General features: G+C 51.6%; 6 protein-coding genes across 6 annotated transcripts; 3 read left to right on the top strand and 3 right to left on the bottom strand.

Annotated features, from left to right (window-relative positions):
* Positions 1-933: 933 nt before the first annotated feature.
* BBA_06632 (ethyl tert-butyl ether degradation ethD) lies at positions 934-1,308 on the top strand (the record flags this gene model as incomplete). Its single annotated transcript, XM_008601729.1, has 2 exons — positions 934-1,019; positions 1,086-1,308. 2 exons carry the CDS (start codon positions 934-936, stop codon positions 1,306-1,308), a joined length of 309 nt encoding a protein of 102 aa, XP_008599951.1.
* Positions 1,309-2,223: 915 nt separating this feature from the next.
* BBA_06631 (transporter particle component) lies at positions 2,224-2,949 on the top strand (the record flags this gene model as incomplete). Its single annotated transcript, XM_008601728.1, has 2 exons — positions 2,224-2,426; positions 2,508-2,949. The coding sequence occupies 2 exons, from the start codon at positions 2,224-2,226 to the stop codon at positions 2,947-2,949; spliced, it is 645 nt and encodes a 214-aa protein (XP_008599950.1).
* A 278-nt stretch (positions 2,950-3,227) lies between these two features.
* Positions 3,228-3,557, bottom strand: BBA_06630 (Apc13 domain protein; the record flags this gene model as incomplete). The annotated part of the gene is made up of 1 exon (XM_008601727.1): positions 3,228-3,557. The coding sequence occupies one exon, from the start codon at positions 3,555-3,557 to the stop codon at positions 3,228-3,230; it is 330 nt and encodes a 109-aa protein (XP_008599949.1).
* A 1,084-nt stretch (positions 3,558-4,641) lies between these two features.
* Positions 4,642-5,505, bottom strand: BBA_06629 (mannitol dehydrogenase; the record flags this gene model as incomplete). Its single annotated transcript, XM_008601726.1, has 2 exons — positions 4,642-5,122; positions 5,186-5,505. The coding sequence occupies 2 exons, from the start codon at positions 5,503-5,505 to the stop codon at positions 4,642-4,644; spliced, it is 801 nt and encodes a 266-aa protein (XP_008599948.1).
* A 1,122-nt stretch (positions 5,506-6,627) lies between these two features.
* BBA_06628 (OPT oligopeptide transporter) lies at positions 6,628-9,052 on the bottom strand (the record flags this gene model as incomplete). The annotated part of the gene is made up of 2 exons (XM_008601725.1): positions 6,628-8,621; positions 8,686-9,052. 2 exons carry the CDS (start codon positions 9,050-9,052, stop codon positions 6,628-6,630), a joined length of 2,361 nt encoding a protein of 786 aa, XP_008599947.1.
* Positions 9,053-12,556: 3,504 nt separating this feature from the next.
* BBA_06627 (dihydrodipicolinate synthase) lies at positions 12,557-13,559 on the top strand (the record flags this gene model as incomplete). The annotated part of the gene is made up of 2 exons (XM_008601724.1): positions 12,557-12,908; positions 12,964-13,559. 2 exons carry the CDS (start codon positions 12,557-12,559, stop codon positions 13,557-13,559), a joined length of 948 nt encoding a protein of 315 aa, XP_008599946.1.
* Positions 13,560-13,874: the final 315 nt, after the last annotated feature.

The following is a 13,874-nucleotide window of genomic DNA, read 5'->3' as shown; positions in this document are numbered from 1 at the left end:
CTAAAGGAATTATAATAAGTTATAATATTATTAATTATAAAAAAAAATAGTAGAAACTAAGTATAAAAAAGATAAAAAAAGATAAAAAAGTTATTTTAAAATATTATAAAAGACCTAGCCTTTTTATCTAGGCTAGTAAAGTAAGGTTTATTAAAATATTTAATTCTAACTAATATATTACTATATATAAATACTAGTTAAAAAGTCTACTTTTTCTAATAACTATAACTTTATAGATATATAATAATAAATTCTAAAATAAATCTAGTATTTTAGAGTATACTTAAAAGTATAAGGTACTAGTTTATATTTATTTATTTATAGCTTATTTTAATAATAAACTAAGAAAAAGTTAATAAAGAAAAAAAAAGTTAAATTCTTTTATTTTTCTTTTATAATTATTTAATAAAATAGAAATTAGATAAAGGAAAAATATAGTATAATAGTATAAGATATAAGGTATAATATTAAGTTTCTTTTAGAATTTATAATTAAGTAGTTATAAAGTTATATTAAAAAGAAAAAATAACGTTTTTAGTAGTGTTTATATATGTGGTTACTTGGTGTGCTGGTTACGGCTATGTACAGTACCCCTTGGCAAAGTGGGTGCGGGCACATGTAATTAAAACATAACGATAACTCACTACCTAAGAAACAGACAACTGTGGTTATTGGCACATGACGAATGGAAATAGAAGGTTCTGAGGTCGAACTCTTCCGCAGCTTAGGTTCTTGCATTTTATCAGCTCTGGTACACGGGCTTGTGCGGATCGACGGATGAACCGTACGACCCAATCTTTGTGCGGGGCAACGTCGATGAGCCGAAGAGTAACTAAATATGGGATCCGATCCGAGGTCATGCACGCACCAATTTCCGTCCTTCATCCCTTCCATAATCAAACCACATAAAATTATACCCTGTCACCATTCACCATGGCTACTGCCAACGTTCTGTACCCGTCGGGACCCGCCTTTGACTTGGACTACTTCTTGAACAAGCACTTTGAGATTGTCGAGAAGTGAGCTTTCCCTTGACTAAATCACGCCACCCGCTTCCGTGAGCACGGCTAACAAAAGACGACCAGGCACTGGAAACCCCTCGGTCTTCAGAGCTGGGAGGTCGTTGTCTTGGAGCCCGGCCAGCAGTATCAGATTCAGGCAATTCTCAAATGGGACAGCCTGGAGTCTCTCGCCAAGGCAAAGCAGGGCGAGGCCGGTGCCAAGGTATTGGGCGACATTCCCAATTATACCACAGCCAAGCCGGATATTGTGGCCGGCAACAAAAGAGCTGGAAGGAGCATGCTGTGAGGGGATCAAGTCGAGTGCATACTGTGGATCAGCACTTTTGAGCTTTGGATTGAAACAGGGCCGAAGTAACAATCTATTTCTTGGCCGTGTTCTCCGCGCAGTTTTGACCAAGCATCTGTCTCGAGGCCGGACGCCACTGAGAAGCAGGCAGTCAAATATATCTACCCCTATTCTGCTATATTTTCATGGCGGTGACCTAATCTACTGTTTTCCTCGTGCATCTCCGTAAATAAATGTATAATATCTCGCATTTTAGATCTAGGGAGTGGAAAGTGGGCATCGAGCGTGCCGCTTACTGACTCGAGCGTGAACCCTTTTACAAGGGTCAAGGAAGATGGCATACCCGAAATAATCATACGACGACAGCTCAGTCTTGACTAAGACTTATCCGCCTCGCCACAGGACCTCGAAACAAGTAATTAATCATTTACCAGTACATCAAGCTAATGTAAACGTGCCAGCCACCAAGCAGATAGTGCCGATCAACATGAGATCTCGCGGCCCTGTTACCTCGAAAAAAATGTGGCCTATTTGCACCCTGAAATAAGTCAGCAACGAGTACATGTCGCCGCGCCGTCCAGCGCCAGACGCCGACGCAGCAGATAGCGTTGCTGCCGCCTATGGCCAACGATAGCAATATTTGCTGTTCTGCGAGCGCAGAACCCAATAGTGCCTGAACCATATCTGAGCGTAATAAGTACTCTCAATCGGAGAAATTGCAATTTGCATTTCAATTGGCTCGCGTAAACAAGTATGCGCTCGTGTCTATATCCGTATCGAGTACCCAAAGCTTACAGTTGCAAATGGTGGGGCATCGCTCGCCAGTTCACTTCTGCAACCCAAAGCAATTCGTCCCCTTGCATTTCAACGCCGCCGCCTCACCGACTGAACAGTCCCCCGGCCACAAAGCGAACCATGGCGAGCACGCAAACAGGTGCGCAGGCAGTCACCTCGGAATCCGGTCTGCGGCTGCCCAGCAATGGCAAGACCATCTACCACCGTCCGCTGAACCGCTCCAAGGGCGGCGAGATGAGCCAGGCGAGCTTTGCGTACTTGTTTGGCGAGATGGTGACGTATGCCCAGCGGCGCGTCAAGGGCATTCAAGAGCTCGAGCAGAGGTAAGAATCCCCCTCCCTTCCTTCTCTTCGCGCACTGTTCCGCCCGCCTGCATCTAACCACCGAGCCCTTTCATTCTCCAGGCTGAACCTCCAGGGCCACTCCATCGGCCTGAAGCTCCTCGACCTCCTCCTCTACCGCGAGCCCGCGCGCACGCAGCTGCGGCCGCTCAACATCATCGCCCTGCTGCACTTTATCAAGCAGAATGCCTGGACGCACCTGTTTGGGCGGCAGGCCGACCGCCTCGAAAAGAGCAACAACCCGGACACGCCCGAGGAGTACATGATTATCGACAACGAGCCGCTCGTGAACCAGTACATTTCGGTGCCCCGCGAGATGAGCCAGCTCAACTGCGCGGCGTTTGCGGCGGGCGTCATCGAGGGCGTGTGCGACGGCGCCGACATTCCGGCAAAGGTGACGGCGCATACCGTGGCCGAGGGCGACATGTGGCCGGGCAAGACGGTGTTTTTGGTAAAGTTTGCGCCAGAGGTTGTCGAGCGAGAGGCATTTTTGGGCAAGACTTGAGAGGTTTCCAGGATTCTCCTGGAAGAGGGGGAACTAGGATCTGGGAATGCGAGATGAACAAGCACGATTTTGATTTGAGGTGCACATGGAGTTGGGGAGTCTGGACCATCTTTGGGGACATTCAAAGGTCATCGGGTATTCATTAGGTCATGAATCATATTATATACATTTGTGCATTCAAAAACACCATTGCCGCAAAGCGTAATAATGCCATCCCCCCCAAGATTTCTGGACACACCCGCCGCAGTAAAGTATCATCGCGTACGCGCCCAACTTTTCTAGCGCGGAAGGTTCCTAACTCCCATGGCACCTTTGCCGCTATTCCTCTTCCCGCTCGCATCCGGACCTTTATCCATCAGCGACGCCAAGCCCAGGTCCTTCCACGCCGGCTCGTTGACGCGCTGTGTCGCGCGCTGGATGCCAAACGCGGCGTGCTGGTCCGGCACCACGTCGTCCTCGTCCTCCGGGTTGATGGGCTGGTGCTGCGGCGGCACGTAAATCTCGTCGGCGGGCAGCCTGTCGCGGCAAAAGTCTTCAAAAAGCTCGGCGTCGCTGGCGCGGTGCATGTGCACGTACGTGAAGCTCGAGTCTTTGTTCTGCAACGACATATTGGATTAGCCAACATGATCATTCACGAGGGCAGTGCTGAAAGCAAAGTGTTGTAAGATTCGGGCGCAGAAGAGGGCCGCAACGCACCATGGTGGTGATGCAGAGCTCGTGCAAAGGCTCTGGTTTTGATGTTTCTTTGTTGTTGTCCTGGCAAGTGGCCATGCCTTGTTGATGCGGTGGAGATGTGGAGGGCGGGGCGTCACTGTCGATTCAGTAACACCAATTGCACGTATCACAATAAGTACAACAAGTAATGCAGTAATGCAATAATGGTATCCTAAATGTCAATAGATTTCCGTGTGCATAAATTGATACGATGTATTACATTTTCTTGTTCTTATATGCAAGGGGTCGGGCACTTTAACATGTGTAGCACATCCATTACTTGAATGCAATTACAACGCAGCACCTTTAGCACTATGGAGTAATAAACACCACGCCTACCTAAGTACCTAGGCATTAGGCTTGAGATGTCCTTGAACTGGTCGCACTTCATTCCGCACAAGTGGCAAGTGGACAGTGCCTGATCGAGGATGCAGACAAATTTTGCTGAGGGGTGCAAAGATTTTCGAGGCTGGATGCAATGCAACCCAGCACCCTCTACTTTTGGCAACAACTTTCAGAAAAAGATCACACAGGTGGGTGGGTGGTGGGTGGGCGTTTGCAAGTGCGCCATGCAAGATATCTTGGCCGTGCATGAGGCTTCCACGCTGCGTGAGAACTTGGCAAACGTCGCAGCCCTATGCAGCAAAAGACCTTTGGAACATAGTATCAAGTCTTTTGAGTTTACGAGGTGTACCCAGCTGCCAATGACCATGAGCAGCTCTGCTGAAAGCGGCACATAAGTACCGTGTCCGTGTCCGTCAAATCGGCTGCCTACAGTTTCACAGTCATTGCGATTGAACAAAAATAGTGTATAGCCTCGTATTTTCCATGGCATGTCTTTGTCTTTTTGGTGTTGCAACTACCTCAATCGTGTTTCATAGCCCGTATCTGCAGCATAACCAAACTGTTCTAATTGCCACGGAACCTGCCTGGTCGAGGATCAAGCAGCGCTCTCATGATAAATCATTATCAAAACATCTATCGAGCCGTGTAACCGCCGTCAATGACTAGGTCTGATCCGGTAGTGTAGGAGCTAGCGTCTGAAATGAAGTAGACGTAGGCCGCCTTGAGCTCGGGGGACTCGGCGGGACGGCCGATGGGGATCATGCTGTTCCACAGATCCTGCGTCTTCTGGTCGATAAAGTCAGAGAGACCGGTGTTGATGTAGCCGGGGCTGATGGAGTTGACACGGGCAAAGTCACGCCACTCGTTGGCGAGGGAGCGCGCCATGTGGATGCAACCAGCCTTGGCCACGTTGTACGAGGTCTGCTCCTGGGGGAAGTTGGCGATGTGGCCGGACATGGAGGCTGTGAGGACGAGCGAGCCGTGGCCTTGCTTCTTGAAGACGGCGCCGACCGCCTTGGCGCAATAGGCCGTTCCGTTGAGATCGACCTGGATAACCTTGTCCCAGGCTTCCGCAGTCGAGTCGATGATGCCGTTGTCGGCAGTCATGCCAGAGCTGGAAGAAACGCAAACGTTAGCCATCAAGTATTGGGATGGGAAGCGGCGCAGAAGAGCTTACTTGGCAATGAAACCGTCAATCTTGCCAAAGTCGGAGACAACCTGGTTGACAAATGCCTCTACATCGGCGTACTTGACAACATTGAGCTTGTACGCCTTGACCTTGACACCGTACGTCTTGGAGAGCTCCTCGGCGTTTTTGTTGGCACCATCCGGACGCGACGAGTAGGTAATGGCGAGGTCAGCGCCCATCTCGGCGCACCCGCGGGCCGCCTCGATACCAATGCCCTTGGGGCCGGAAGCTCCAGTGACAATGACCGTCTTGCCCTTGAGGCTGAGGAGGTCAAGGACCTTGGTGGATTTGGGGGCTGGCTGAGGCATGGTGGAAGTGGTATGTGGTTAATAACAAAGGTACGAGGTTCGATACGCAAAATCTCGAATGGAAGAGTATCGGAGCAGTTGTGCTGGTAAAAGGACGCGAGAGTTCTGTCGACAAGGCAGGCAGGAAGAGGGGCAGTGAGGGGAACGACAGATTCTTATAAACAGCAGCCGGACAGCTCGGGGTTGGGAGCTCGGGGCGGGGGTGACTGGGACTGGACTGGGACTTGGATTGGCGCTTTACACGGAAAGTGCTTATCCCCCCATTCCGGAAAAGCCTCGTTTTTTTTTTTCAGCCAACCGGTATACTCGAACCTTCAATACTAGAGCGAAAGTCAATGTATCATGGGAGCTGCCGGATGCTCAAGGTTGTCTCTGCCCCACCAATGGCGTCACAGCTACGCCAGGAAAGCTGGTTAGAGGGGTTGGTTGAGGGGGGCTTCGACGGCGGGGTCTATCGTGATAATTCTACCCAGTAGTCAGTTCAGGATGCGAGGCTAACCAGTAGACCGTTCTCGCCGATTGGTTGCGGGGTCTATTTGAAACATGGAAACATGTCCGCTCTGCCGGTTTACAGCCAGCTTGCTCAAATCGTGTCCGACAACCCCAGCCCAGCCCTCTCTTCTGAGCGGTTTTCTTCGACGCTGTCCTCAACGCTGTCCTCGACGTTGGTGTCTCTGAAGCTAAATAGATTGCCTACCTAGCCAACTAGTGACGGTAGGTGTGGCAAGATGCATGCGGCTGCATCTCGTTGGGCGCGCCACCAGTGTGGGTGTGACTGTGCAACCACAAGGCTGGCTGCATCATGTATGTACCTAGCTTTGTAAGTATCACAAATGGCCCTGCCCCACGCATTTCTTGCTAATAGCTGACAATCCGCGGCTAAAATTTTCGATCAACTTACAAATGGTATGCGCTAGCAAACTAGTAATCAGTAAGAGCAGTTTCAGATGAAGATCATATTTTCTCTGATAGATAGAGTTCTGCGCCACGCGCAAGGCTAACAACTATTAGGTAATAACAGCTTAAAGGGGAATCATTCTACATATTTGCGCAACATGAAATTGCACACCATCATATCATACTCTTTTTCAAATACGAGGTTCCATGCCAGACCATTTGCAATCACCATTTTGCTCCGGGAAGAGCAATAGACGTGCCTTTAGTTCCACCATCAGCACCACCAAGAGTCAGTGCGGCGTTGATAACACCAGCAAGACCTTCACCAGCGATAAGACCGGCAGCAATGGCAAAGCCGTAGGCCTCGAAGTTGTTGCGGAAGAATTTTCTCCACCACCAAGCGGTGATGGAACCAAACAGCACAGCGTTGGCATAACCGGAATCGGGGCCTAGAACCCAAGCAACACCGATGGCCATCCAGTTGGGCAGGTAGGAACGATACTTGGCGCGGGAGCCAACCAGGTAAAAGTTCTTGAATAGAGCCTGGCATGCCGCAAACACACCGAGGACAATGGCGAAAATGCCCGACTTGAGAGGAATCGGCACGTGCGGTTCCGTGACGGCCTGGGCGACAGCCACCCAGGCAGCAACCGAGGGGGCGGCAAAAGGGCACTCGCCGTCCTGGAGCTCGGGTTTCCAGACACAGGGGTAAGCAGCCATGAAGAGAACAAAGATGCCCGGTGCCAGGAAGATGGAGACAAAGGCGCCGATGCCCTGCGCGTAGAACTGGAGATGGGGTGGGGTCTGCAGGAGGAAACCGACGCGAAAATCGCTGACGAGAGCCGTGGAGACATCAGCCGTTCCAGTGGCAATGTTTCCAGCAATCAAGTTGATGCGCTGGGCATGGGCCTGCTCGGTACCCTTTGTGATACCACCAAAAACGAGCTGTGAGGCTTTGGAAGACGCGGTCAAAGGCGCAACATCGGTGACGGCGCCTCCGTAGATACTCATAAAGGCAAAAATGATGCCGAGAAGACAGGCTACAATGGCATAGCCTGCATTCATTCCGAACTGGAAGTGACAGACTAGACAAGCAACAGCCATCATGACAATAGTTCCGCTAAGCCAAACGTACACGGGGACCTGTTGCTCAGGCGTGGCAAAGTCCTTGGTCAGACAATTGTCATCGTTGACCTTGGCGGCTTGCTTCTCGAAAAAGGGGCTGGACTTGCCGCGCTTCTTGAGGGCAGCGTCAATGCTAACCGACATTTCTCGGAAAGCAAATAAGAGACCATCCCAGAGGACGCGAATGTGGATGAAGAACTCAATCAGCGAGTAAACCAGGAGCACCATCACACCAGGCCACAGCATCCAGTAGCGAGGGGATGCCTTCCAGCCAGGCTGGCCAATGCCAGTCATCTTGCCAAAGCCAGCAACAACACCCCATCGTTCGGCAATGACAGGATCTTCAGCTTCGAGGTAAGGACGGGTGCCTACACACTCGCCATAGTGAACTAAAAGGGGTCCAATCAAGCCCCAGGCAACGACAGTGCCTCCCCACCAGGAAAATGCTGTGTTAAGACCAACAAGAATACCAGATCCAAAAAAGGCAGGAGTCAATTGGATATACCAGCCCCAGTTGTCAATGTTCTGCGCCCAATTGCTGTATCCGCTCCAGATGTAAAACCATGAAAAGATGTGCCAGTTGTGCAAAATACCGTCAGCGTATTGGGAGACGATAATGTGAATGAAAGCACCAGCGAAAGCGTAAAATAGAGCCTTGACCTTGTTCATGGCATCGACAGCGCCAGACGAGACGGAATGCATCGATCGAATGGCGACGGCGGTAGCAGTCGGCGAGGGAAAAACGAGGTTCAGCTCACGCGAGACATTGATAATGAAGAACTTGCGCAGAGGTACAGCAGCAAAGAGACCGAATAGGGCGCAAACAATCGTTAGAGTCAAGATGCGACCAAAGTCGGCCTTGGGGTTGTCGGAGAGTAGGCTGAGGCGGTACATGGCAGGCAAGCCGGCAACAAACAGTCCACTCATACCACCAGCGCCGGTGGCGGCAGCCTGGACGATGGAGTTCTCCTGTGGACCAAAGCGCCCACCGAGGAAGGAAATATGAGGAAAAGCCTTTGTGAGAATTGTAATAATTCCATATCCGAAAATGGCACCAAACATGGTGGCAGGAAAGGTGAAGCCGGTCTTGAGACCTGTTTGAGATGTCTTGTTAGTCATATCGGCTTGTGCCACTAAGATGACTCGTACGGAACGTACCTAGATAAACGTTGGAAGCATTGCAAAGCGATCCGAGAATGATGCCAATCAGCACAGCTCGGACTGTAAGCGGGCTTGCCTCGGGAGGGACGCCCTTCAAGGGGGGAAATGACACGAAGAGGTCGTCAGGCAGGGCCTCGTCGTCCGAGGTGTCATCATGGTCGTCCAGTCCAAGTTGAACATGGTCCGCTCCCTCGCGTTTCTCGTCGGCATAGGTTTCGGACAAGATCTTGGCATCGCCTGTAGTGTCGATAGCCGGCTGAGCACCTAAAACGTGTCGTTCCTGGGCGTCGTGCACAAGCTCGGGCGCGTGGTGCGTGTCGGCGACGACAGGCTTTTGACCCGTGATTGCGGCGTCGTGGTCCATGCTGCGCGGGCCTGGGGCTAGGAATGCGCTGGGGAAATCTACGGCGACCCGAACAAGACACGCTGTAGTTGTCAAAGCGTGCACGGCAGACAAGAGAAAAGGCTGAGAGGCAGAAGCAGAATGGAGAGTGGGCGCGAGCACAGTATTTATCTCAAAACGGCAGGCGGATAGCTACAGTACATCAAAGGATTCGCCGTAGGAACTTATGGAAAGTTCCCCATAAGCTAACTTACTGAGAAGGTGGTGTTATCACTATCACTATCAGTTAGTTAGTTCCTTGCTCTCTGGAGCCCCCATGGTCCCTGAGCCTGGTTTGGCCCCTCCAGACCCTCCTCGCCTCCATCTCGTTCACTGGTCGGCACCTTGCGACGACCTCTGAAGAAATGCCCGCTAGGCTCATTTGCTCGTGCAATGTCACCACCGCCCCCAACACAGGAACTTTTTTAATGTTCCCGCGGTGGCTGATCGCTGGCCTGTTTTATAGTGTGAACGCCACCGGCTGGCGTTGTGACAGCGGGTGGAGCTGCGGCTGCGAAGCCCGGCCGAAAACTAGTTTTAGGGGGGGCGCACGGGGGTTGGCTTTGGGGGCGGCGTTTCTCATCAATATTCATCCTAGGGGGTTGGCTTTGGGGGCGGCGTTTCTTATCAATATTCATCCTATGGCTGCTATCCTTGTCATCGAATAACAGGCACTATTCGGCATGTGTTGGAGAATGGGCATGCCGACGCGGTGAAGATGCTGATATTTATATCCGTATTTCAGCGCCAGTGGTGACAGGGTCCCAGCGAAAGAGCTTAGCGGGCATTTCTTCAGAGGTCATCGCAAGGTGCTGGCCAGTGAACGAGATGGTCGGCGACATGACTCCCTCGACTGCTGAAAGGTCGATTATTACGACGCACCCGAGTTGATCTTTCGACGGCTAGCAGCGCCTCAACTTGATGGCAACGGGCGTCCTGTACGTCCAGCTCGTGACTGTATTCCTTTGCGCCGTTACCAGTACAAGGGCGGCTGGCTGGTCGGCCTCTAATTCCGCAGTGGCTTGCTGGCCCTAGGGCGCTACGGCTACGGATGGAGGGCCAGTAAACGGGAACTATGACTACCTACCTAGGTAGGTAACCACAGGTAGTTATTGGTTAGCGTTGACAACTGCCAGTGTCGGTGCTCCAACGGCATAAAAGGCGTCGATGAGATACACGCCCAAACATCGAGTAACCAATATTCTGATTATTGAACATTTCTCTGGGGTCCTGGCCGCGGATCAAGTGACCAAGCAACGAAGAAGCGGTTCAGTGCCGAAAAAGCAATACCTACCTAATTATAGCCAGGGAAGCGGCGACAGCTGAGAGCCCTGTAAATAGCGTGTTGTTCCCCATTCCGCGAATAAGCTTGAAGGGCGCTGTGTGGGCCGCCTAGCGGTACTTTTGCAACTGGTCCGGCGAGCGGTCGGCCAAGTGGCATGCCACCAAGTGCCAGAATGATAAATGATAGCATACAGTGAAGTCAAAGGTCGAGGATTATATACTTGCTTCACGCCAAAGGCCAGTCATCCGTCATGTTGATTGATAGTTTTATGAAGTTGGTAATAATACTTTAGAGCCTGGTCTGATGCCCTTCTGTCGGCCAAGCAACCACCAACATCACGACAGCGGGCAGCGCCGCGAACTGTCGCTGGTCACGGTCTTATGTCCTCTTTGGGCAAAGATTTTTGCCTTGAAGGAACCTTTGTATCTCTTGGCACGGCATTTGCACTGCTATGCCTAGGTCGACACGTGCAGGAGATTATCACCCTTCGCTAGCCAGAACCGCATAATTACCCCAGACTCCAGGGAGAACTGTGTTTGAATGCAGATTTTCAGGCTAGTTACGGTCAAAGCTTCGCTAATAAACGAACAATGAGTTGTCCCCTTTTTTTTTAAGGGGCCGAGGCACGCACCCAAACACCCAAGCGCTGAGCCTGAAAAGGGTTTATACGGGACTAACCCAGCGGGTGCCCATCAACCACGGGGCTATCCCCAAATCGCCAATTTACCGTGAGTTCACTGGAAACTAGTTATCAGTATGACAAAATCCGTATTGGACTATTGGTTAGTCTCGGCTTTCCACATTCGCCACATGCTACTTTCTCCATCCTCGCTAGGCAAACGTTCAAAAGTTCCTGGGGCGAATGGGTCACCACGGGGCTACATTGTCCAGCATTCCCTGCAACCCACCCCGAGAACATGGCCTCCTCATATGAGCTTCAAGTGGCTTTCCTACCATATTGAATTACAAACTATATGTCGTACTGGTATTCGTAGGGCGAACTCAGCTGATGTTGCGTCAGGAAACAGCCCCAGCTGTGGCAGACGCCATTTGTTGTTGATGCCGCCTCCGCCACCCCAGACTATTGGCACGAGGATAGATACCGGTAATAGGTCTCAAGTACCGGGCCGAGCCCTTTAATTCTACTGCGCAGCACATTTTGCCAGCCACGTCCTATTCCCCATATATATGTGCCCGACTGTGCTGACCGGCAGGCTAAATAAACTTCCGAGTCGTTTTCCGTCGGCAAGAGGGACGGCGGCGTGGGGGGGCTGTATGCACACATCGTGGTGAACCTACTGTATTCCAGCATTTGTCTAAGACAAATCATTTATTCGACGAATGAGATGATTTGCGGAAACAGGTTTCAACATCCGCGGACGATTTGTTGTCAGTGAGGCAGTACATCATTCATATCGGCTTATACGTGCGTGGTGATAAGCTTCGCCATCGGGGAATATTAGGTATATTCTCCTGCCGTCGCTTGTTATTGTTCGTCTTTAGTCGGGCAGTGTGAGTTTCGTACTTTGACCACATAGTTCTATTTGGACATTGGTGAGTGCTTTCTCAGTTTAAGCGAGGTACTGGCCAAGTAGCTCTGGACGACGAATCCTACGAATCATGTTCGTGAGTCATCGGTTTGTACCACGTGGTTCAATCTATAGCGGCTAACTCTGTCGGACAAATTCATATGATGTTTGCAGAGATGATGCGAACATTGCCCCTTTCAGGATTATGTTGGCTTCAGTTTTATATTTGCCTAAATTCACACTTTCCATCAATCGCTCAAGCTACAGGTGCCGGGTAGGTATGCCTACGCAACAGAGTCGAAGGGGCAAGACCAAGTCTAAAGAGCTCCTGAAAGACCAAGTCAAGACTAAATCCCTGTACACATCAATTCATGTGCGCATCATGCAGCACTGTGCTCGCCTTAGGCACCCGCGTCGTCTCCGTCATCGGTGGCCGGATGACTGTCGGAAAGGCTCTCCGGGGGCCGTCGTCCCGCGATGACGGCCCCGCCACCCCATGCGACGTGAATGGCTGCTTCTGGTATTTTGGAATGTCAGAGATGATCTGATCGCGGGGCAGTCGAACAATGGCGATTTCAACTGACCTTTTCCGCCCAAGTATAAGGCAGGCGTTCGCCCTCACTTGGCGAGTCTGTTTGAGAATCCAGAACACACGTCATATTCAGTTGCACCATGGCCCCTCACTACCCGCCTCGCGGCATCTACGTGCCCTGCGTCGTATTCTTCCACGAGGATGAGACATTGGACTTTGAAGCCATCCGCGCGCATTTCACCCGAGTCGCCAAGGCTGGCGTCGACGGCCTGGTAATACAGGGATCCAATGGCGAGGCCATGCACATGTCGCACGAGGAGCGTATCGAGGTTCTGAAGCTTGCGCGCTCCGTCCTCGACGCTCATGGCAAGCCTGGCGCGACCATCATCGCGGGAGGTGGTGCGCAGTCGACGCGCGAATCTATCCAGCTGTGCAAGGAAGCCCATGAGGCAGGTGCTGATTATGCGCTCGTTCTCAGCCCCAGCTACTGGCGTACGTGGGCGTGCGGTCTAGACGGGTGAAACCAACTAACAGTGAGATGTTGCAGTTCCTGCCATGCAAAAGCCCGTCATCCACAAGTACTTTCACGACGTGGCCGAGGCATCTCCCATCCCGATCCTTCTCTACAATTTTCCCGGCGTCACCAGTGGCATCGACCTCGATTCAGACACAATTATCGACCTGGCCGCCAACAACAAGAACATTGTCGGATGCAAGCTGACGTGCGGCAACATGGGCAAGCTGCAACGCGTGGCCCACGACCCGCGCATCGGCCCCGAGTTTGCCGCATTTGCGGGCAAGACGGACTTTATGCTCCACGGTCTCGTCGGCGGCTCGCACGGCGTCATTGCCGCCACGGCCAACCTCGTGCCAAAGCTGCACACCGTGATGCTGAAGCTGTATGACGAGGGCAAGCTAAAGGATGCGCAAGAGCTGCAGACGCGCTTCAGCCGAGCCGACTGGGCGCTCGTGCAGCTCGGCGTGTCAGGCCTGAAGGCGGCGCTGCACAAGTACTACGGATATGGCTCGGGTCGGAGCCGCCGTCCTCTGAGTTCCCTTGACGTGAACAGATTTGATGGCGATGCCGGTGCACCACTGCGTGACTTGGTCGAGCAGGAAAAGTCGCTACCGGATATAAAGTAGACTACTTGATGCATAATCTTTGGATGAAACAAAAGTGATTCAGGGAAGGAGAACGAGATCAATAGACCAACACTATGAACGACGAAGGCTTGCCTCATCGCTGTGCTTCCACTGGGCAACCACTTGCTGACACTGAGATATAGCCTGGCGAAGGTAGCACATGCACCGGTGATTCTTCCTTGGGGGCCGTAAATGCGTCTCGTTCGTCCCATCTTCATAATAAATCGGAAACATTTTGCCTTACCCAGCGCACCGCCCTGCCTTGAACTCCGACTCGCATCAATATCGGTGATGCAGTCGTGGCAGTCTATTGTA

Source organism: Beauveria bassiana (genome assembly GCF_000280675.1).
Source record: "Beauveria bassiana ARSEF 2860 unplaced genomic scaffold BBA_S00019, whole genome shotgun sequence".
In the NCBI taxonomy this organism is placed as follows: Eukaryota; Fungi; Ascomycota; class Sordariomycetes; order Hypocreales; family Cordycipitaceae; genus Beauveria; species Beauveria bassiana.
The sequence above is the reverse complement of the archived record's forward strand: the minus strand, read 5'-3'. Positions and strand labels throughout refer to the sequence as shown.